At 44.8% G+C, this 22,162-nt stretch overlaps 1 protein-coding gene across 3 annotated transcripts; it reads right to left on the bottom strand.

Annotated features, from left to right (window-relative positions):
- Nucleotides 1-452: 452 nt before the first annotated feature.
- LOC121288837 (glutamine synthetase, mitochondrial) lies at nucleotides 453-16,156 on the bottom strand. 3 transcript variants are annotated; one of them, XM_041207610.1, is made up of 8 exons: nucleotides 15,990-16,156; nucleotides 9,971-10,065; nucleotides 8,764-8,938; nucleotides 7,239-7,400; nucleotides 6,213-6,359; nucleotides 5,623-5,750; nucleotides 2,955-3,154; nucleotides 453-2,112 (listed from the first exon to the last, which is right to left on the bottom strand). In XM_041207610.1, the coding sequence occupies exons 2-8, from the start codon at nucleotides 10,046-10,048 to the stop codon at nucleotides 1,791-1,793; spliced, it is 1,212 nt and encodes a 403-aa protein (XP_041063544.1). In that variant the 5' UTR covers nucleotides 10,049-10,065; nucleotides 15,990-16,156; the 3' UTR covers nucleotides 453-1,790. The 3 variants fall into 3 exon arrangements, with proteins under 3 accessions (XP_041063544.1, XP_041063545.1, XP_041063543.1); XM_041207611.1 differs by lacking the exon at nucleotides 15,990-16,156 and adding an exon at nucleotides 10,350-10,458; XM_041207609.1 differs by lacking the exons at nucleotides 9,971-10,065; nucleotides 15,990-16,156 and adding an exon at nucleotides 10,350-10,575.
- Between the last annotated feature and the right edge of the window lie 6,006 nt (nucleotides 16,157-22,162).

Here is a 22,162-nt window from a genome sequence, read left to right as displayed (position 1 = left end):
ACGCGATGTGACAGGACAGGTTAAAGGGGAAGTCATTTGAAGGGAGAATTTGGGTGGAAATATTCTTGAGGGGTGGGGTGAAAACAAACCAGAAATGGCAGGTGAGAAAATGAAGACCTCAATGAGAAACTCTCAACTTGTAACTAAGACAAACCAGCTAATCGAGAAATATCAGCCTATGCAGTCACTTCGATTAACCAAATGTGCAGCAGGTTGAGCACTGGTGCCAGCAACGGTTTTGGCATAAGCTGCCTTCTGAAATGATTTCACCCAGGCCGTGGGTTAGTTGTTTAAATCCAACACTGTAGATAGGCGGTTTATTTTAGAGAAAGAGGCCCTGAAGACAAATTGCTTCTTTTGCAGCCAGGCAGCACACAGGACACAAACTTCCCACATCTTGAAGCACTCAAACCAGCACGTGTATTGCAGAGTTTGTTTCATACGGAAAGCAATCGAGTAAAAACCACTTTACTCAAATTTTAAGCAATGACAATTCAAAATACAAGACAGAGTGAGACAGCAATTTAAAAAGATTCTATTTGTTTTCTTAGTTTAAAAGTTTAAAAAAGTCTACAGCAAACTTGAACCCTGAAACAAATCTGTACCATCAAAATACGGTAAAAAAAAATACATCAATGCTTACAGCATGCTTCAGAAACTTTTGCACAAAATTGTAGTTCTGGGAGGGGCCAGTTCCACAGTTAGTGTACCTAGGCAGGGACTACAGAAATAAAACTTGGAAACAAATTTACAACTGAACTTTTCCCTGCAATGCCTAAAATAGTGTGAGTAGAAAAGGTCAAGTGACAAGTGAACAGTAACTCATTACAGGAAAGGCCAGTCACATTCTCTTCAAACCCCTCCTGCTCTCCCCCAAAGATTAGAATCCAGTCAGCTAGTGTCATAAAACTCAGATTTTTTTTTTTACAAACATTTGCAAAACTCCCTAGAGGTTAGCTGAACATTTTTGATTTTTAAGGACACCTTCCTTGAGGGGTTTTAGTCATTAAAGTAATATACAATAAACAAAGGCATCTATTTAAGCTGCCCTTGGACCCTATCACAATGACAAGACCACTGTAAATTAGCAGGCCAGACTATACCAAGTGAAGATTAAATTGTACAGGAATGCAGTACATTAGTTACAAATCCAATCTGATCTTGCAGCATCCCTACTTCCCATTTTTGAAGGTAGGTTCTCAACACAACTTAATTACAGGACTTGTCAGAGTCCCAACCAATGGTCACCAAAGTTCCTTCCTGGTGCTAGACCAGCCATTCACAGAACAACTCTTCTGTCACTGCAGAATATCTCAGGAAAGAATGCAAACTACCATGAAAAGTTAGTGAAATTGTGTAGTTTACAGAACTAGTAATATTTGTGGATCTGCACAGATCCAAGAGTTAGTAAAATGAGAAATGTGTCACCCGACTAAGATATTAATGCTGCATTTTAATAAAAAAGCCCTGCTTTAATATCAATGTTGACTGTATTAAGTTACAGGTTATCGTCCATCTGAAGTTGACCAGTCAACTTGAAGAGTTAATGTTAACTGTTCTAAATAAGAGAACAGTCTGTTGTCCTATCCCAAGTATCGTTCCTCACTTTCCAGATAAAAAAAAATTATACTCTGAAATACAATCCAAACTCTTCTGACGCCACCTTCACCACCCCCCCCTTGCCACCCCCACCTTTAGCACCTGTACAGTGTAGGAGTAGAGACCTTAAGGTCCCACATTTCAAAAAAGGTATCACTGCTACAAATGCTAGGTCCATTAGTGCACTGGGATTAGTTTTTGTTGTATTCAACAGGCTTGTCCCCAGTCTCGCCCAGTAGGCACGTACGGACCAATGCTTCTGTGACTGCATAAGGGTCACAGTTAGCAGATGGACGGCGGTCTTCAAAGTAACCTTTCTTGTCCTGGCCAACAGATCGAGGGATTCGGATGCTGGCGCCTCGATTGGCAACACCCGCTGAGAACTCATTGATATTTGATGTTTCATGGTGGCCTGTCAAACGCCTAGCATTGTCCAACCCTCCTTTAGGGTCATAAGCACGAATGTGGTATTGATGCCTCTTGCCCAGTTTTTCAATTGATTCTTCAATGAATCTAAAAAAATGGAAAACAGTTTTATTACTTTGTGCTGGATCCACATTCCTTTCTTTCCCCATCTCACCCATATTGTATCCCAAATGCTGCCATCAACAGGGAGCATTAGTACTTTGCAAGTATAATTTATTATCCTCTCAATCATATTCCGTTTGCTCAGTCCTAGAGCAAATCACAAAGTAATTCAGGTTACAATAGCCCACAATCCAGGGAAGTGGTCCCTTAAATATGGTTTTTTCATTCACCACATCTGGAGTAGTGTGTACAGTTCTGGTTTCCTTATTTAAAGGATGATGTAAATGTGTTGGAAGCAGTGTACTAGACTAATACCAGGAATGGGTGGGTTGTCTTATGAGGAAAGGCTGGACAGGTTAGGTTTGTATCCACTGGAATTTAGAAGAGTAAGAGGCAACCTAAATGAAACCTATAAGATCCTGAGGGGTGGATGTGGAGAGAATGTTTCCTCTTGTGGGAGAAACTGGAACTAGAGGTCCCAAAATAAAGGGTCGCTTATTTAAGGCATAAGAGGGGAAATGTTTTTTCTCTCAGTTGCAAGTCTCTTGAACTCTTCCTGAAAAGGTGGTGGAAGCAGAGTCTGAATATTTTTAAGACAGAGCTGGATAGGCTCTTGGATTAAGGGGGTGAAAGGTTCAGGTCAGCCATGATCTTATTGAACGATGGAGCAGGCTCAAGAGGCCGAATGGCCTGCTCCTAAATTGTATACGTATGTTAAAAAAAACACTCGTTCCCCAATTCCATAGGCACAAAAATATCAATGGTGCCAGACAACTTCAAATTTCAATTTTTAATATGAAGCATTAGATGTAATATTTGATACTCACTTCAATCCACCCTCATCCCGCATAGATTTAGTGCTAAAGTTGGTGTGACACCCAGCACCATTCCAGTTGCCAGGAATGGGCTTCGGGTCAAAGCTAGCAATGATACCAAAGTCCTCACACACACGGTGTAGAATAAACCTCGAAATCCACAAGTGGTCACCCATCTTGATGCCCTCGCAAGGTCCAATCTGGTACTCCCACTGTAAAGGTGAAACCAATGATTAGTTCAAAAAGTAAACAAAGCCACTGCAGAGCCCTCAAAGCTGGAATGTTATTTTGCAGTATGTAAAAAAAAAAAATTACAGCCAGGTTTATCTAGAAAACCTGCTTATGGGGGAGAATTTGCACTGCCTGTGACATTCCTGGCTGTGTGTTCAACCTAAAATTGGATGACAGTATGGAGGGATTTGTCTCTCTATTGCCCAATTATCCCTTTCAAAAAAAAAAATGAGACAAAAATGAGTATGATCAGGATTGAAATAACCATAAGGATTGACTAGCTAACTAGCCATGCGTCACCCACTATTGACTTTCCAGTGGAGCTTGTTTCAAGTGGCCCGAACCCTCAGCAGAAGCAGGCAGTATCTCACTAGTTTTTGCAAAATCACGTAGTCAAGACCTGGACACCATTAGGTCCACTACCTGTATGAACTGCCAGTTACATTAAAAGCTGGAGCAGGACATTCAGCCCATTGAACCTCTTCTGTCATTCAACTACCTCAACTCCATCTCCCTTAATTGTCTTATTTAAAAAAAAAAATCAATCTCAATCTTGAAATTTCCACAAGCCTGCCAAGAGCAGTCAGCCCAGGTGTGAGATGGGCATTACTGGTAGTATTTAAAAGGATCCTTAGCTGTAGCAAAACAAAGTTAGCAGGCCTTGTGCTTTTTTTCTAATGAGCCTGAAGACAGAAGTTGACCAGGCCTCACAATGACCACATCTGCAGTCTGAACAGGTACCTTGCCCAGCCATCGCTTTCAGACCATCTAGCACAGAAACATTCCACCTGCCCCATCAAGGGCAGTTAGGGATGGTCAAAGGTTAACCTTGTTCACATAACACATGAAGTCTGCACTGATTTCCCGCCCGACCCCAGCCGGCCAATAAATTGAAATTAGATCCTGGTCACACTCCATATCCTTGAATACTTCACTTTTCAGCTATAGAATTGTCACAGAAAAAAAAGGAAGCCACAGCCATCAGATCAACATCAGCTCTTTTAAAAGAGCAATTCAGGTAGTCCCACTTGCCCACTCCTTACCATATCCCCAATTTTACCTCCTGAAAGTATTTATGCCAATTTACTTTGGAAGGCTGCATCCATCAGCCTTTCAGGCAGTGCATTCCAAATCCTAACCTGGCATTGCACAGAAAGATTTTTCACAGGATATCTTCTATCGATAATTACCTTAAACCAGGTTTCTCAGGTTAACGACCCTTGTCATTGGAAACAGTTTCTCTTTCTATATTCCATCTGAAACATTCATGATTTTAAGTGCCTCAATCAAATCTCCTCTTGGCCTTCTCTGTTCCAAGGTGGTTAACCTCAGCTTCCCAGTCTGTGTAACTGTAATCTATTAGCACCTAGAACCCTTCTAATAAATCTCTTCTGTACCCTCTCCAAAGCCTTCACCTCTTCTGAAAGTGAGATGCCCAGGATTGGACACAATGTTCTAAGTTGGGACCGAAGCAGTGTTCTCTACTGGTTTAGAATAACCTCCCAAAGCTTCTGTTTATAAAGTTCAAGACCCCAGGTGCCTTGTTAACATGTCCTACCACCTCCATAGACCTTTGCAAATACCTGATCTTGCTCTTCCCACAAAAAAATTATACCATCTACTCATTCCTCCTACCAAAATACATCACTTCGCTTTTCTACATTGAACTCCACCTGCCACCTGTTAACCCAATCCAGCAGTCTGTCCATGACCGCTTCAAGACTGTTCCTGCCTTCCTTGTTGTTCACTATACTTGCAAATTTTGTGCTATCTCCAAATTATGAAGCTGTGCTCTGTACCCCCAAGTCATTAACATTTATCAAAAACAGCAATGGTCTTAATACTGAACTCTGGGTAATACCTCCCTCTAGTCTGAAAAGCAGCTCACCGCAATTCTGTTTCTTATCACTGAAGAAGTCATACAGACGCAAGATGTTAACTGTCTCTCTCTTCAGAGATTGCCAGGACTGCTGCAATTTTCCAGCATTTTCCACTTTTTATTTCAGGTTTCCATTAATCTGTTTCCTATCTCTTCGCCTGCTTTGTACACATGCTGCTACTACCCCTTTTATCCCATGGAGTTTTGATAACAAAATTATCAAATGTCTTTTGAATGTCCATATGCAGAGCATCAACTGCACTGCCCCTCCTGACCATTCTGTTACCTCAAAAAAAACAATCGGGTTAGTCGAACACAACTTGCTCTCAATTCCATATTGGTTCTGCTTTAATAGTTCTCAGTAGTCAAAGTGGTTGTTAATTCTCTCCTGGATTACTTTTTTCTAAAAGCCCCCTCACTACCAAAACTGATTGGTCTGCAAGGGTAGTAATATTTGCAATCCTCCAGTCCTCTGGCACCACTGCTGGACCTAAGGAGATGGCACCACTTAAAATTGCAGCTCACAAATGTAATAGGAATCCAAACTGCAACCCCACACCTTTCTCTTACCTGAGAAGCCATCACTTCAGCATTGGTACCAGAGATATGAATTCCAGCATACAGACAAGCCCGATAATGAGCCTCCACAATATCTCGACCATAAGCTTTGTCTGCACCAACTCCACAGTAATAAGGCCCTAGAGGGAAAATAGTAACCCCATTAATTACAGATTTCACCAGAAAATTAGTAACAATATTCAAATTCTGTCCTACCAAAAATAGTCACGGGAAGAAATAAGCAGACTTCCCTTAAGACCACCCAACACCAAAATATCTTTCAATGTCACCTTCGCACAATTTAGCATTCTATGATACTCTAAAGATTGCTCCAACTGCTCAGAGATGGATTCGTATTGGCTTCCAAGTATTCTCCAAAGACAGAATAGCCACTTGTTTTCTACAGCAGTTACTAGACTGAGTTACCATTTATTCTCTCCGCCCTTTCATCTTTGCTCCCTCTATTGAGTAGATTCAAATGCCTAAAATAACTTGCATGTTGCAATTGTAGCTCATTTGAAGTCTTATTGCTAACTGTAGCATCTTCCAGACATTCTTGCTCAGGATCGAAAGGAAATGTGAATATGGAAGGGATACTGCACCTTGTGGTCCAGGAAACCCATTGGAAGGCCATCCGAAGGGATGTCCATCTGTTCCCAGCAACGTGTACTCTTGTTCCATTCCAAACCATGGATGTTCATCTGCCACCATGGACATTATTCTCTGGCATGAGTTTCTAAGGTTACTTTCTGTAGAAACAAAAAGTTTGTATCATCCAAGTTAGTGATCAACTTCCCCTCTACAGGAAACAAGTAATTCCATTGATGCACACTTTGACAAACTGAAACAAAATGGGTACACATTAGTTTAATGAATGAGCTCTTTGGTTCAAATGTATCCCAGTCAATGCGGACACCTAATTCCACACACACACTCCCACCAAGAGATTCACATGCAAAACTTCTCTGCAAGTGTTGGGTATCCTTTGGACAATTTGGTTCAAAATCTTGGTCAGGTAATGCCTAAGATTTGCATATGGAACACTCACTACTAAGCAGCAAAATGAATGGCAAATAGGTTGCAATGGTCTTCTGGGGCTAACTGAGACAGTCGACAAGTGGGTATGTACCAGCTGCACAAAACTGTCCTGGGTTAGTAATTTCACTCAAAGCTACGGCAGGACAATGCGGCTGACCAGTTTGGGATGGAAAATTTCTACAAGGCCTTGGAGAGGGTGCAGAGATTTACCAGAATGACATCAGGGGTGGGGATCTTTATTTACATGAAGACCGAAGAAGCTGGGAGGGTCTCATCTATAAACATTACTGATTTTAATCATTCCGCTCTTGGTGGCTGTGCCTCAGTCCCAAGGTCTGGAAAACCCTCCCTAATCCTCTCCCCCTATAAGACACTCCTTAAACCCCAATAGTTCTCCCATATTTTTGGCCATTGCCCTAATATCTCCTTATGTGGCTTGGTGACAAATTGTGCTTTATAATGCTTCCATGTTGCTTTCTTATATCAGAGCTACTATATAAATACAAGTCAATGCCCTGAACTGTATGATTCTTTGAATTTCTCTTCAGTGCTGCTTCAGCTTCTAAGTGAAGACAATGCTCAACATGTACCTGCTGGCTTCCTGTTATACTTGAGGACTTCACAGAGGACGAGCTTGTTCGGATCCTTACGGAAAGGATCCCGAAACATGGCAGACGGGATGAGGTACATGTCGCTGTTGGACCCCTCCGACTGATATGTACTTGAGCCATCAAAATTCCATTCTGGGAGTTCTGGAAGAGGATAAACAAAGCTTCAAAATAACTAAACGCGAAAACAGGGTCAAGAAGAGCCCTCCCAACTCAAAGAAAATCACACAAGCACCAAAGCTAATTCATGAGGAGCAACTAGCATTGCTTCAGCGATCATGGAGAAATCTGGGGCCAACAGACAGCTATTTTGCTTTTGAAGCTCAATTTCATTCCATGACATGGAGAAAATTAGTAAGATTCATGCATCTTAATTGCAAACCTCATACAAACAATTAAGCCTCCCCACATCAATGAACTTTTGAGGCAGGCCAATGCCTGGAATCAGGTCGCTAAAGCAGACAATGCCAAAAATCACACTGTCTCCCCACAGGCCCCCAGCCATGTACTACAGCAGTGGAAATAATTACAATTCACAAAATTGTGTTACATGAAAATAATTTGAAATGCTTAGTTTTATACTAACAGCGCATTCGTTACCAGTTTAGATAGGACTAGAACTGTGATAATAATCACCATGGCAACAGCAGCAGTTACATGGATGGGAGGTGATATTGTACCCAGGCTAGATTGTGCAGAACAGCCAAGTTTAAAATGTCAGTGATCATACTGCACAATGTTAGTAAGGCTGTTAAGCTTCACTCATTTTGCCTTGAAGACTTAACTCTGATACATCGGACTAAAGTATAGAGCTAAAGATTTAAATTAGTTTGTGCTTGACCTCCCTCCCAGATGTTTCCCTGATGTTTATATCAGAACAGCTCAGTTATTAAGCCATGCATGCACAACAGCCAGGTATCAAGAGGCTTTTGCAGAACGATGTGTCTACCAGCTCAGCACAGAGGACTTGGGAAGAGCAAAAAAGGTTGGCAGACAAGGTTCCTGTTCTTGATCACTTACCCAGTAAGTTACTGGAGAAAGTGCACCTCAATGGAGATCAGGGAGGAAGGAGAGCACCAGACTTGGAAGTGGTAATGCCCCTTGTAGTTAAATAGCCTGCTAACATTCACATGAAGATGATTGCTTGGACAAAGTGAAAATTGGCACAAAAAAAAAGAAAAACCACAAAGAAAACAAACTCAAGGGCATCAGTCAAAAAGCCATTTTCCAAAAAAAAAAGGTCAAATCACTGGGCAAATGGAATTTGGAGGGCAAAAGATTAAAAACTACCTCGGCTTTCATGACCACTGTCTAATGACCGGATTAACAGTTACTTTTTATTTCATGAACTTTGCATTCCAGGATTTGTAGACTTCAATCCAGGATCCAAACAGCAGGTCCATGTTTTATTACTCTGCGTTAGTGAAGTTACTAATGCTTTTAGTGAGAGCTGGTGGAATTTCCCCAGCCAGCCAGCCAGCCAGTCAGGCATTAGGGCTGCACATACCTGAAATGGTCTTGGGCTCCTTATCCAGTGTTTTGGTCTTGCAGCGGACCGCCTCTCCCGTGCCATCGACCCAGATGTACATAGCCTGAATCTTGCCATCCAGGGGCAGCTCCATGTAGTTGTTCTTGACGATTTTGCTGAGATTGGCGCTGGCTGAAGTGGCCATTTTGTACGTCTGGGAAAGCCGGGGGGGAGGGGGATGGAGGGGTTGAGAAAGAAAAAGCAGCAAAGAAATGGAGGACATTAACCAGCAGTTGCCACATGGCACTCAGTGCAATTGCAAAAGAAAATGAAAACCGCGCGCAGAGACATACAGACAACACACACAGAAACCAATCTTAAACTGCAATGCTCCAGGGACAGGGGCTGAGACATCTAGCCGGCGTTTGCTTGTTCCTCAAATATAAAATAAAAGCCCAACCTGGGGAAAAAGAGAATCCCAATAGAATGTCCATTTGAGAAGAAACGGGACGGAGAGAGAAAAGTGGAAACGAAATGAAAATTTCCAGCCCCAGGTTCACAAATTCTGCGGAGCTGAATCCAAAATAAAAACAGGAGGTGCAAAATAAAAGAGAAGTGACATAAATTTTGCAAGTCCAATGTATTGCTTCACCCCTCTCCCCCTCCCCTCTTCCTGGTGCCCCCAACTGCAGAGATTCTGCGGGGCTTTTGAATGTGGAACATAATGAATTACACGGCGGGTGTAAATCGGTGTTATGTGGACCCCCACCACACACTGGATAGATTCAGTAAAACAGTGATGTCGACTTACAGAGGTGCAGATGTGTGTTGTGGGAGATTGTGGGGGGACCAGGAGCTGGCGCCCTCCAGCCCTGCACATGGCAGAGCGGCTCATTGGGGAGCGTGGAAACCAGCCCTGGGCATGCAAACTCCGGCAGCAACCCTGAGCGAGAGCCATGCAGAACCAGCCCTTTATAACCACCATCACCATCATCACCACCACCACATGGATTAAAGCCCAGCATGCAAACCAGCCCCTGGGTACATTCTGATCAAATAGCTCCCTCCCCTCTCTTCACAACATGCAACACCCCCACCCCCAATTCCTGCCGACACTGATCACCCCCGACATGCAAATCAGCAACATGCAAAATCCCAAACCCACCCACCCCTCCTCCGAATCCCCCTCCCCCATCCGTCCATCCATCCATCCTCAACAACTCCTAAACCCTACTCGTTAACCTACATGTAGGCTCCGCCAAATCGTCGGCTTGATATTGCCGCATTTTTTTACCAGAAACAGCAAACAGCGAGAGATCCGCATCCTCCACCAAAAATAGACTACAAAACAAAATGCCCAATTATTATAAATACATTTTCTTTTTACTTCATCGCCGGGAGCTGCTGACCGAGGAGGAGAAAGAAATGCAGCAACAACAACACACACACGGGGACCTAAAGACAAGCTGCAAACTCCGTAAGAAAAACAAAAAAAAAAGCGACCACAGCCTGAAAGACAAGGCAGTAATAAGACGAACTCAGCAAACATGTTTAGTATGCAGCACTCCTGTCCCTTGCTTTCAGGGTTGCCTGGTTTGTTGCACAGTGCTGGTCCTGTTCAGTACCTTGAGAATTCTCTGTAGATATTGTGTACTTCTCTCTCGCTGCTCCGCAGCTGCTGTGCTTCGAACTGTAGCAGATTTTTCATTCAGCCTGGACTTTACAGAGAGGGGGTTGGGCGAGGGGCAGACATTTATAATGTGGAGCCTGCCCCCCTTGAGGACGCTCATTGGTGCCAGGGAAACGTGATTTCTTCGTGATCCGCCTCATGCAATAACCATCATTGGACGCAGGGACTTGGGGGAAATTTCCATTCCTCCTCCACACCGCCCCCCCACCCAGTTCGGTAGGTGCCTGAGACTTGTGCAAAAACAAGGCGAGGGGGACCTGCTGCATTGCATAAGAATCAGAAATAAAATATATACATCAGCAGCTGGCAAAGACAAGCCGAGAGGGATCATCAAGTCCACTAATCTTACTTTCCGCAACACACAGCTTTTTTTTAATCTCCGGACTTTGCTGAATTATAAAGAATCACTTTTCATACTGTTATTTTCTACGCACCTTTGGTTCAATCGCGGCTTTTTAAAGGTCCTCATTGATTTTAAACTCCGGCTGATATTAAATCAATTGCCAGGCGTTTGCTCTATGACTTTACACTGATTGTCACACACACACACACACACACTGGTAATACAGGTCTGCCATCATGTCCAGTACATTCACAAGCAGAATTTCACTTCCAAAATACTTCCTTTATCATTCCCATGCAGGACATTGAACTGGATCAGGACTCCATTAGCATCAAAGAGAAAAATAGCTTAAAAGGTCTGGAGTCTCTTTCAGCCATAGAAAACATTGCCTGACAGACAATGTTGCAGAGATACAGTTACCAAATAAATCAGTGACTTGTCTCAGATTACAGCATCGACACAGCCTCGGTGAGGACTGAACCCACGACCACAGAGCGTTCTGTCAACTTTCGCTCATTGATAGCATTGTTGTGCCTGAGTCATGGGCATGGGTTCAAGGCCCTCTCCAGCGATCTGAGCACATATCCCAGGCTGACAGTTCACCACAGCGCTGAGCGAGCGCTGCACTGTCAGAGGGTCAGTGCTGAGGGGGCGCTGCGCTGCCAGAGGGTCAGTGCTGAGGGGGCGCTGCGCTGCCAGAGGGTCAGTGCTGAGGGGGCGCTGCGCTGCCAGAGGGTCAGTGCTGAGGGGGCGCTGCGCTGTCAGAGGGGCTGTCGTGTGGATGAGGTATTAAACTGTGGCCCAATCTGCCCTCTCAAGATGACTTAAAAGATCCTGTGACACGATTGAATGAAGAGTGGGGGTGGGGGGGGGGGGTCCTTCTTGTGTCTGGGGAATTGCCCCTTGAAAACATTAGTAAAACCGATGGTGTGGTAATAGACCATGATTGTTGATGGGACCTAGCAGTGCACAGAGTGGTTGATATTCTTCCTGTAACGTTTACATTATCATTGAATTGGTTGCAAAGTGTTTTGCAACATCCAGAGGTTGTGGATGACATCATATCAATGCAACAGACCAAATTCTGTCTCACCAACGGAGGAGGTAACATAGAGAATGATGTGTTGATGGGCCAGGCTGCGATGGGGAAAGGAATATCAAAGCCTGTTCTAGCATTTTGTACAAGGGGAGCAGGTGGAGTTAATACATCCACAGGAAGATATCTACTCCTTCATCAGCCCCACTGTTTCTACCAATTGCCATAACGTCATCAAAGTGACTTCACAACAGCAGTGGGTCAAGTATCTGTGAATGACTAATTCACCAGTCTGACAAACAAAAAACTCCCATATAAATCGGTTTCTCATTTGACTAAGCGGAAAAGAAAAAGATTCCCTCTCAACGCCCCTTTCAAAGAAAGATACAGTATTGGTCTCCTCCTGAAGGTGCTGACTCTCAATGGGGTACAGTTCCATGGACCTCACTTCCCTCCCCTCCTGAAGGTGCTGACTCTCACTGAGGTACAGTTCCATGGACCCCACTCCCCTCCCCTCCTGAAGGTGCTACTCTCACTGGGGTACAGTTCCATGGATCCCACTCCCCTCCTCTCCTGAAGGTGCTGACTCTCACTGGGGTACAGTTCCATGGATCCCACTCCCCTCCTCTCCTGAAGGTGCTGACTCTCACTGGGATACAATTCCATGGACCCCACTCCCCTCCTGAAGGTGCTGACTCTCACTGGGGTACAATTCCAGTTGTCATTCAGATTTCCCTACCACAATATATGAGATCTCACACAATTTTACTTATAAGTAAAAGTCTAGCTATGGAAATCTAAAATGATAATTGGGAAATAATTGTTGAATCATGAGTTATAAGCAGCAGCTAAAATTTCACCAGTCCTGTGAGTCACTATAAAATGTCTGTGAGTAAGGAGGTTAATGTGGTTCCTGTGCTATGTAGGCTGAGTTTATCGAGATGGCCACTGCATATTCAAGTCCATGCTTCGTAAATCAATATTGAGACCTAATCCCGATACCTTCTCAAACTGGAAATACATAGAGGTGAAATTTCACCTGTTACGCTCAGATAGTTAGTTACTTGCTTGATTATGTGAATCCCTGTTATTTTTTTGCAAGGATTGCTATCGAACATTGATGGATTTAACAGGAGTAAGACACCAACTAGCATAGGAGACTGCTTCCTCATGCTCTACCCCTGCACAGTGACAGGTACCCCATGCCGCCCTGGCACCAGCATGGCCACTTCCTCAATCCATGCTTGATACTCAGGTATTCCTGAGGGCTGGCAATCTTCCAGCAATACCTCAGTTATGAAAAGTATTCATTGAAAGCGTGACAATTTTAATTCCCCTGGGCTTACAATTTCACATCCCTAGGAAATTGACAGCGTTGCTTTTGTTGCTAAGAGCAAACTTATTAGTGTAATAAAAGTGCTAAAGTCAGGCCAATTTCACACAGCGGAGGATGTCTGGTTGCAGAATAATAGTGAAAGTTGACAAATCGTCAGTCTCTGCCAGCTGAACACGCAAAGCAAAAACACATTGAAACAAAAACCTGCTGCACAAAATCTCCTGCTCAGTCTTGTGATGAGCTTTAAGGATTTGTTGATGTCCTATGAACAGCAGTAGTTCTTTCACCAAGGAAAGCTTTTAACCTTTAAGTCAATGAGGAAAACAGGACTCCCAGTCAATTTCCATTTCAACATTAGAAGGCTGGTTTCTCTCCACTCCCCTCCTCTCCTGAAGGTGCTGACTCTCACTGGGACACAGTTCCATGGACCCCACTCCCCTTCTGAAGGTGCTGACTGTCACTGGGGTACAGTTCAATGGACCCCACTCCCCTTCTGACGGTGCTGACTCTCACTGGGGTACAGTTCCATGGACCCCACTCCCCTTCTGAAGGTGCTGACTCTCACTGAGGTCCAGTTCCATGGACCCCACTCCTCTTCTGAAGGTGCTGACTCTCACTGAGGTCCAGTTCCATGGACCCCACTCCTCTTCTGAAGGTGCTGACTCTCACTGGGACACAGTTCCATGGACCCCACTCCCCTTCTGAAGGTGCTGACTGTCACTGGGGTACAGTTCCATGGACCCCACTCCCCTTCTGAAGGCACTGACTCTCACTGGGGTACAGTTCCATGGACCCCACTCCCTTTCTGAAGGTGCTGACTGTCACTCGGGTACAGTTCCATGGACACCACTCCCCTTCTGAAGGCACTGACTCTCACTGGGGTACAGTTCCATGGACCCCACTCCTCTTCTGAAGGTGCTGACTCTCACTGGGACACAGTTCCATGGACCCCACTCCCCTTCTGAAGGTGCTGACTCTCACTGAGGTCCAGTTCCATGGACCCCACTCCTCTTCTGAAGGTGCTGACTCTCACTGGGACACAGTTCCATGGACCCCACTCCCCTTCTGAAGGTGCTGACTGTCACTGGGGTACAGTTCCATGGACCCCACTCCCCTTCTGAAGGCACTGACTCTCACTGGGGTACAGTTCCATGGACCCCACTCCCTTTCTGAAGGTGCTGACTGTCACTGGGGTACAGTTCCATGGACACCACTCCCCTTCTGAAGGCACTGACTCTCACTGGGGTACAGTTCCATGGACCCCACTCCCCTTCTGAAGGTGCTGACTCTCACTGGGGTCCAGTTGCATGGACCCCACTCCTCTTCTGAATGTGCTGACTCTCACTGGGACACAGTTCCATGGACCTCACTCCCCTTCTGAAGGTGCTGACTGTCACTGGGGTACAGTTCCATGGACCCCACTCCCCTTCTGAAGGCACTGACTCTCACTGGGGTACAGTTCCATGGACCCCACTCCCCTTCTGAAGGTGCTGACTCTCACTGGGGTCCAGTTCCATGGACCTCACTCCACTCCTCTCTTGAAGGTGCTGAATCTCATTGGGGTACAGTTCCATGGATCCCAATCCCTTCCCCTCCTAAAGGTGCTGACTCTCACTGGGGTACAGTTCCCTGAACCCCACTCCCCTCCTCTCCTGAAGGTGCTGACTCTCACTGGGGTACAGTTCCATGGACCCCACTCCCCTTCTGAAGGTGCTGACTCTCACTGAGGTCCAGTTCCATGGACCCCACTCCTCTTCTGAAGGTGCTGACTCTCACTGGGACACAGTTCCATGGACCCCACTCCCCTTCTGAAGGTGCTGACTGTCACTGGGGTACAGTTCCATGGACCCCACTCCCCTCCTGAAGGTGCTGACTCTCACTAGGGTACAGTTCCATGGACCCCACTCCCCTCCTGAAGGCGCTGACTCTCACTGGGGTACAGTTCCATGGACCCCACTCCCCTCCTCTCCTGAAGGTGCTCTCACAGGGGTCCAGTTCCATGGACCCCACTCCTCTTCTGAAGGTGCTGACTCTCACTGGGGTCCAGTTCCATGGACCCCACTCCTCTTCTGAAGGTGCTGACTCTCACTGGGGTACAGTTTCATGGACCCCACTCCCCTCCTGAAGGTGCTGACTCTCACTGGGGTACAGTTCCATGGACCCCACTCCCCTCCTCCTGAAGGTGCTGACTCTCACTGGGGTACAGTTCCATGGACCCCACTCCCCTCCTCTCTTGAAGGTGCTGACTCTCACTGGGGTAGTCACTGCCTGGCCTTGGCTGATATCCCCCCCCAACCCCTGTAATATTGCAGTATTGGGTCTGATAGCAGGAGGCCGGTTGTTGTTTGAGCCAGAATCAGTGAAGGCGACAGTGACCTTGTATCAAACTAGCGAATATCAAATCAGAGCCCCAGCCCATTCTGCACAGCCTGTATGTCCGACCACGAGCAAGGCAGGCTTGGCTGTGATGCCTCATGTTGCCCAGTGGCCTGCTGATGTCATGGATGATTCTTGCTGTTAGCTGGAATGGTAAACTGACTGCTTAGCCACTCATACTTCCTGTCCAGATTACAGTTCCCCCTGGGCCAAAAGTGTGAAGCAGTCCCTCGCTGCTCAGGCTCCATTCGGAGAAGGCTAAGCCGGTGCGGCACTGCCGATTCTAAAATATTACCCCAGTAAGGATGCATAGCAGGGTTCTTAAAGGGCGTGAAAAAGGAAAAAGCTTGATGACTTAACATCCTCTGCTCATGGCCACAATGAGGTGTCACAGGCAGATCTGATCTGCTGCTGCCATCTACTGATCAGAAGTAAAAACAAAAAAACTGCGGATGCTGGAAATCCAAAACAAAAACAGAATTACCTGGAAAAACTCAGCAGGTCCGGCAGCATCGGCGGAGAAGAAAAGATGTGTTGCACCAAGTGACAGGACAAACACCATCAGCATCCACAGACTGCGCCAGGCAGTTAACAATAAACCATCCAGTCACTTAGCTCTGAGTCCGCTGGGCACGTATAACGTGCACAGAATCACCCCAGGCCGCTCATTAACGGTGAGGGCTAGCATCCAGTTCCTGTCGCCACCCTCCTGGAGATTAGTGGAGGCGGAGTTCTTGCCAGGAGTTGTGGGATATGTGCAGTGCGGACTTTTGGAGGGGGGGGGGGGGGGGGTGGTGGGGTGGAGAGAAAAAAATTGTAAGTATTTTTCTTCATTTTGGGGATGTGAGTGTTGTTGGCTCTATTGTTACAATTGTGAGGTTTAGAAGATTGCTATGTTTTGGAAGCGTGGCCCGGATTTTTCTCTCATTGGGCACACGTGATCAGCAGTTCCGGGAGCAGACGGGAAACGGGCCCCTGGCAGCGTTGGGCCTCTGGCCATGGCTCCGCTCCGGCTGGCCGTTTAACGGCGTGAGAAAGGCTCAGCACCGCCAGTGGGGTGGGGAGGGGAGAGGGGAGAGGGTGAGCACTTATGTCACCACGGCTGCTGCTGACCGCTTCCAGTCAGCTCCCTGAAGGCAGACAGTTGCCCCAGGGAGCTGCAGACCTCCACAGAATAAACAAAACAGCTAAAACGCTGCTCAATATGCCCATGAATCACAATCAAGCATCTGAAATCATACCTCCTGAAAAACCAGTCCCCAGATATCTCCCTTCATTTTATTTCCCCATGGAGATTTCATCCCGCCCTGGATTGAGTTTGAGTGAAAATGTGAAGGCCGACTGGCCCTTCCACCAGCTGTAAAAGTGGACGGGCCACAAAAAAAACAATCGCTTTCAGTTGCTTCCTTAATGGGCTTAATTGCCCGATTAATTGTTGACGGGCACACTTCCAACTGCGGAGTGTGCCCGCCGAGCGAGATATTGCGCGAGTGCGCGATGGCATCAGGATGCTCGCCCGACATCATCTCACGCTATTTGGCGGCCAGAGGGGTCAGGCATGTGCCTGCCCACGGGGCGTAAAATTCTGGCTTATGTCTTTATTTTAGAATAAAATGAATAGGGGGTCATGGGGACCTGTTCTGAAGTCTGCCTGACAAGAAGCCTGGGCGGTTTGATTGTTAGAGATTAAGCAATCTCTAAAAACCCTGCCTCCATGTGTAAATCCCTTTTTTGGTGCCTAATCGGCCCCACACCTCCTATTACCATCTTTTACTGTTGATATGCCTATAGAAGACTTTTGGATTCCCATTTATGTTGGCTGCCAGTCCCTTGTCATCACACGGGTCCCACTGAGTGCAGGATGAAACATTGTGACAGCATGTGTCAACAGGATGCTGCCGTCAAGCCAAAAAGATGTTCTGCCGATTGCAGAAATATGTAATATGGTGTATGAATTTCAGTGCCAGTGTAATGCTAGGTATGTAGGTCGTACGTCCTGGCTGGTGGATGACGTCAGACAGCATATCCCAGCCACTCTTCACAATGAGCAGGGTACAGATTGTACCCAACCAGCCCGTGTTTGTAAAATTCAAAACATAGTGTCCAACATTAGATGTGATTCCACGATTGGACAACATTAGATGATAAGACCATAAGAAGTAAACCATTCGGCCCATCGAGTCTGCTTGCCATTCAATGAGGTCATGGCTGATCTGATAATCCTCAACTCCACTTTCCTGCCTTTTCTCCAAAACCCTTGATTCCCTTACTGATTAAAAATCTGTCTATCTCAGCCTTGAATATACTTAATGACCCAGCCTCTACAGCACTCTGCGGTAAAGAATTCCACAGATTGACTATCCTCTGAGAGAAGAAATTCCCCCTCATTTCTGTTTTAAATGGGTACCCCCTTACTCTGAGAATATGTCCTCTGGTCCTAGACTCTCCCAAAAAGGGAAACAACCTCTCAGCATCTATCCCATCAAACCCCCTAAGAATCTTATGTTTCAATAAGGCCACCTCTCATTCTTCTAAACTCCAGTGAGTACAGGCCCAACCTACTCAACCTCTCCTCGTAAGAAAATCCCTCCATACCCAGGATCAACCTAGTGAATCTTCTCTGGACTGCCTCCAATGCCAATATATCTTTCCTTAGATAAGGGGACCAAAATTGTTCACAGTATTCTATGTGTGGTCTAACTAGTATAGTTTTAGCAAGACTTCCCTATTTTTATACTCCATTCCCTTTGAAATAAAAGCCAACATTCCATTTGCCATCCCTATTACCTGCTGAACTTCTGTTAGCTTTTTGGAATTAATGTATGAGGACTCCCAAATCCCTCTGTGCTGCACCTTTCTGCAGTCTTTCTCCATTTAAATAATATTCAGCTCCTCTATCCTTCCTGCCAAAGTGCACAGCCTCACATTTTCCCACATTATATTCCATCTGACCCTTTTTTCCCCACTCACTTAACCTGTCTATATCTCTGTAAACTCTGTCATCCTCACCACTTGCCCTCCCACCTATTTTTGTGACATCCGCAAATTTGGCAATTGCATATTCACTTCCCTCATCCAAGTCATTAATATATATTGTAAATAATTGAGGCCCCAGCACTGATCCCTGTGGCACTCCCCTAGTTACAGGTTCCATCTTGAAAATGCCCCCCTTTTCCCAACTCTCTGTCATCTATTAGTTATCTAATCCTCTATCCATGCTAATATACTACACCCAACACCATGGGTTCGTATCTTATTAAGTAGCCTAACGTGCAGTACCTAGTCAAACATCTTTTGGAAATTCAAAATATATTAAATATATATCTATCCTGCTAGTTACCTTCTCAAAGAATTCTAATAAATTTGTCAGGCATGATTTCCCCTTTATGAAGCCATGCTGACTCTGCTTGATTAGATTATGTATTTCTAAATGCTCTGCTATAACATCCTTTATAAACAGACTCCAACATTTTCCCAGTGACAGATGTTAAGTTAACTGGCCTACAGTTTCCTGTTTTTTGTCTCCCTCCCTTTTTGAATAAGGGTGTTACATTGGTAGTTCTCCAATCTTCTGGGACTTATCCAGAATCTAAGGAATCTAGGAAGATTGCTACCAGTGCACCCACTATCTCTGTAGCTACTTCCTTTAATATCCTAGGATGCAACCCATCAGGTCCAGGGAACTTTTTCGACCTTTAGCCCCATTAGTTTCCCTAGTACTTTTTCTCTCGTAATAGTTATTGTATTTATTTCCTCCCCATCTTTTGCCCCTTGAGTATTTAGCGTTGGAAGTTATCAGTGTCTTCTAATATGAAGACTGATGCAAAGTATTTATTCAACTCCTCTGCCATTTCCTGGTTCCCCATTATTATTTCCCCAGCCTTATTCTGCAAGGGGCCTATGTTCACTTTGGTCTCTCTCTTCCTTTTTATATATTTAAAGAAGCTCTTACTGTCCGTTTTTATATTACTTCCTAGTTTACCCTCAAAGTTTATTTTCTCTCTCTTATATTTTGGTCATCTTTTGTTGGTTTTTAAAACTTTCCCAATCCTCTGGCTTACCACTATTCTTTGCCAGATTATATGGTTTTTTCTTTTACTTTGATACTATCCTTAACTTCCTTGGTTAACCATAGTTGGTTTAACCCCTTCCTTGAATCTTTCTTCGTCACTGGGATATATCTTTGTTGTGAGTCATGAACTATTTTCTTAAACGTCTGCCATTGGTCATCAACTGTTTTTTCTGCTAAACTCCTTTCCCAGTCCGCTCCAGCGAACTCTGCCCTCATTCCTTTGTAATTACCCTTAATTAAGTTTAGCACAGTTGCTTCCAACCTAACTTTCTCACTCTCAAACTGAATGCTAAATTCTACAATATTATGGTCACTGTTTCCGAGGGTATCTTTTACTTTGAGATCATTTATTAAACCTGCCTCATTATACATTACCAGATCCAAAATAGCCTGATCCCTGCTTGGATCCACAACATATTGTTCTAGGAAACTGTCCTGAATGCATTCTGAGATCTTGCTTGTGGCTACCTCTGCTAATTTGATTTTCCTAATCGACATGAAGATTAAAGTCACTCATGATTAATGTACTCCTTTTTTTTTACATGCCCTCATTATCTCCTGATTTATTCTCTGTCCTACAGTATAGCTTATGTTTGGGGACCTATTGCCCACTCCCGCCAGTCTCTTCTTCCCCTTGTTATTTCTTACCTCCCCCTATATGGATTCTACATCTTCTGATCCAAGATCATTTCTTCCTATCATACTTATTCCATTTCTTACTAACAAAGCTACCCCACTGCACTTTTCCTGACTGAGCTTTCAAACAGTCACATATCCCTGAATATTTAGTTCCCATCTTTGATCTCTTTATAACCGTAATGGCTTTAAGATCATACCCATTAATTTCTTTTTGTGCCATTAATTCATTTATTTCATTCCGAATGCTACGTATATTTAAGTAAAGAGCCATTAATTTTGCCTTTTTAACCATTTTTCCCCTTTTGACCCCATATGCTGCTTTTTAAAAATGTTTGTACACTCTGTCCCTTCCTGTCACACTCTGGGTATCATTACCTAAAGCAATCCTGATTGCACTCAGAATCACGCTGACAACTAATTCAAGATTTTCAGTCAGGCTGGTAGTGTGGCTTACGTACTAGAAGCTACATATATTAATACACTTTGCAGACAGAAAGAACATGCACACATATTGTGCCTTTAACTAAACAAAATAGGTGAGAGCCATTTCCTTGTTCATTCCCCAGGACAATGCTTTGACTCATTAGAGTTAACCTGCCTGGCTTGAACTTAAACAAAGCTTGGCAATTTACGGTCAGTTATCAGTTAACTGGCGCATTCTCCATGACAACACCTCTACTAATCATAGTCCACTTGCCAACCAATCAACACTCTCTTCTCATGTGGTATCAATTGTTGTTTCCTTTACAATTTGATATTCTTGTGAATCAGTCCTGATGAGCGCAAGATGAAAAGCTTCAACATCATGTCTCTTTTTCAGCAATACTAAAGACCCATACTACCAAACGACTATTTATATTATGATCATTCTCTCCTGAATATTTTTCTATGGGTCTTGATCCATTGGTCTCACCTCATTTCCAAGAGCCAGGCCGAGAAATGCCTCCTTTCTCGTTGGACAGGAAACACACTGATGTACAAAATTCTCCCGAAGTCACTCTAGGAACTCTTGCCCCTCTCTGCCTTTTACATGACTACTATCCAAGTCTATATCTAGGTAATTAAAGTTCCTCCATTATAAATTCTCTTTAATTCTTGCCCTTTTCATTGTTAGATAGATGCCAATGTTGTAGCTGTAGTGGAACAGATGGACTAGGGTTACAGCTGGTTCTGGAGCACAAGTCTTCAGCACAACAATTAGCATGTTGTCAGGACCATGGACAATGCTGTACAGAGTGCACTTAACTGTTTCTCAATGTCATGTGTCATGTAGAGTAAATCAACTTGGCTGCAGATTATCATCTGTGATGTTGGGGACCACGGGGAGCGACCAAGGAAGGTGAGACTTTTGGCTGAAGACCAGGGAGAATGAGAATTTCAGTTTTGATCTTTTTTGCAAGCTGTAGTAGCCAGATAACGTGATGCTATACAGCTGTGAAATACAGCCATCAGCTCTCAGTAAATTGGATCTTAAAATACTGCAGGTCTGATAATATTCAAACCCAGCAAAGCCATGAGTAATAATGCTCTGACACAGGAATGAGAATACTCTGACACAGGAGATCCCGGGAGTGATAAAGCTGTTGTTTTTTCATTTATTCATTGGATGTGGGCCTCACTGGCTGGGCCAGCATTTATTGCCCATCCCTAGTTGCCCTTCAGAAGGTGGTGGTGAGCTGCCTTCTTGAACCACTGCAATCCATGTGGTGTAGGTACACCCACGGTGCTGTTAGGATTTTGACCCAGCGACAGTGAAGGAATGGCAATATGCTTCCAAGTCAGAATGGTGAGAGGCTTGGAAGGGAACTTGCGGGTGGTGGTGTTCACATGAATCTGCTGCCCTTGTTCTCCCAGGTGACAGAGGGTTGTGGGTTTGGGAGATGCTCTTGAAGGAGCCTCGGGAGGTGAGTTTCTGCAGTGCATCTTGTAGATGGTACACACTGCCG

This window comes from Carcharodon carcharias, chromosome 16, assembly GCF_017639515.1.
Source record: "Carcharodon carcharias isolate sCarCar2 chromosome 16, sCarCar2.pri, whole genome shotgun sequence".
NCBI classification, from domain to species: Eukaryota; Metazoa; Chordata; class Chondrichthyes; order Lamniformes; family Lamnidae; genus Carcharodon; species Carcharodon carcharias.
The sequence above is the reverse complement of the archived record's forward strand: the minus strand, read 5'-3'. Positions and strand labels throughout refer to the sequence as shown.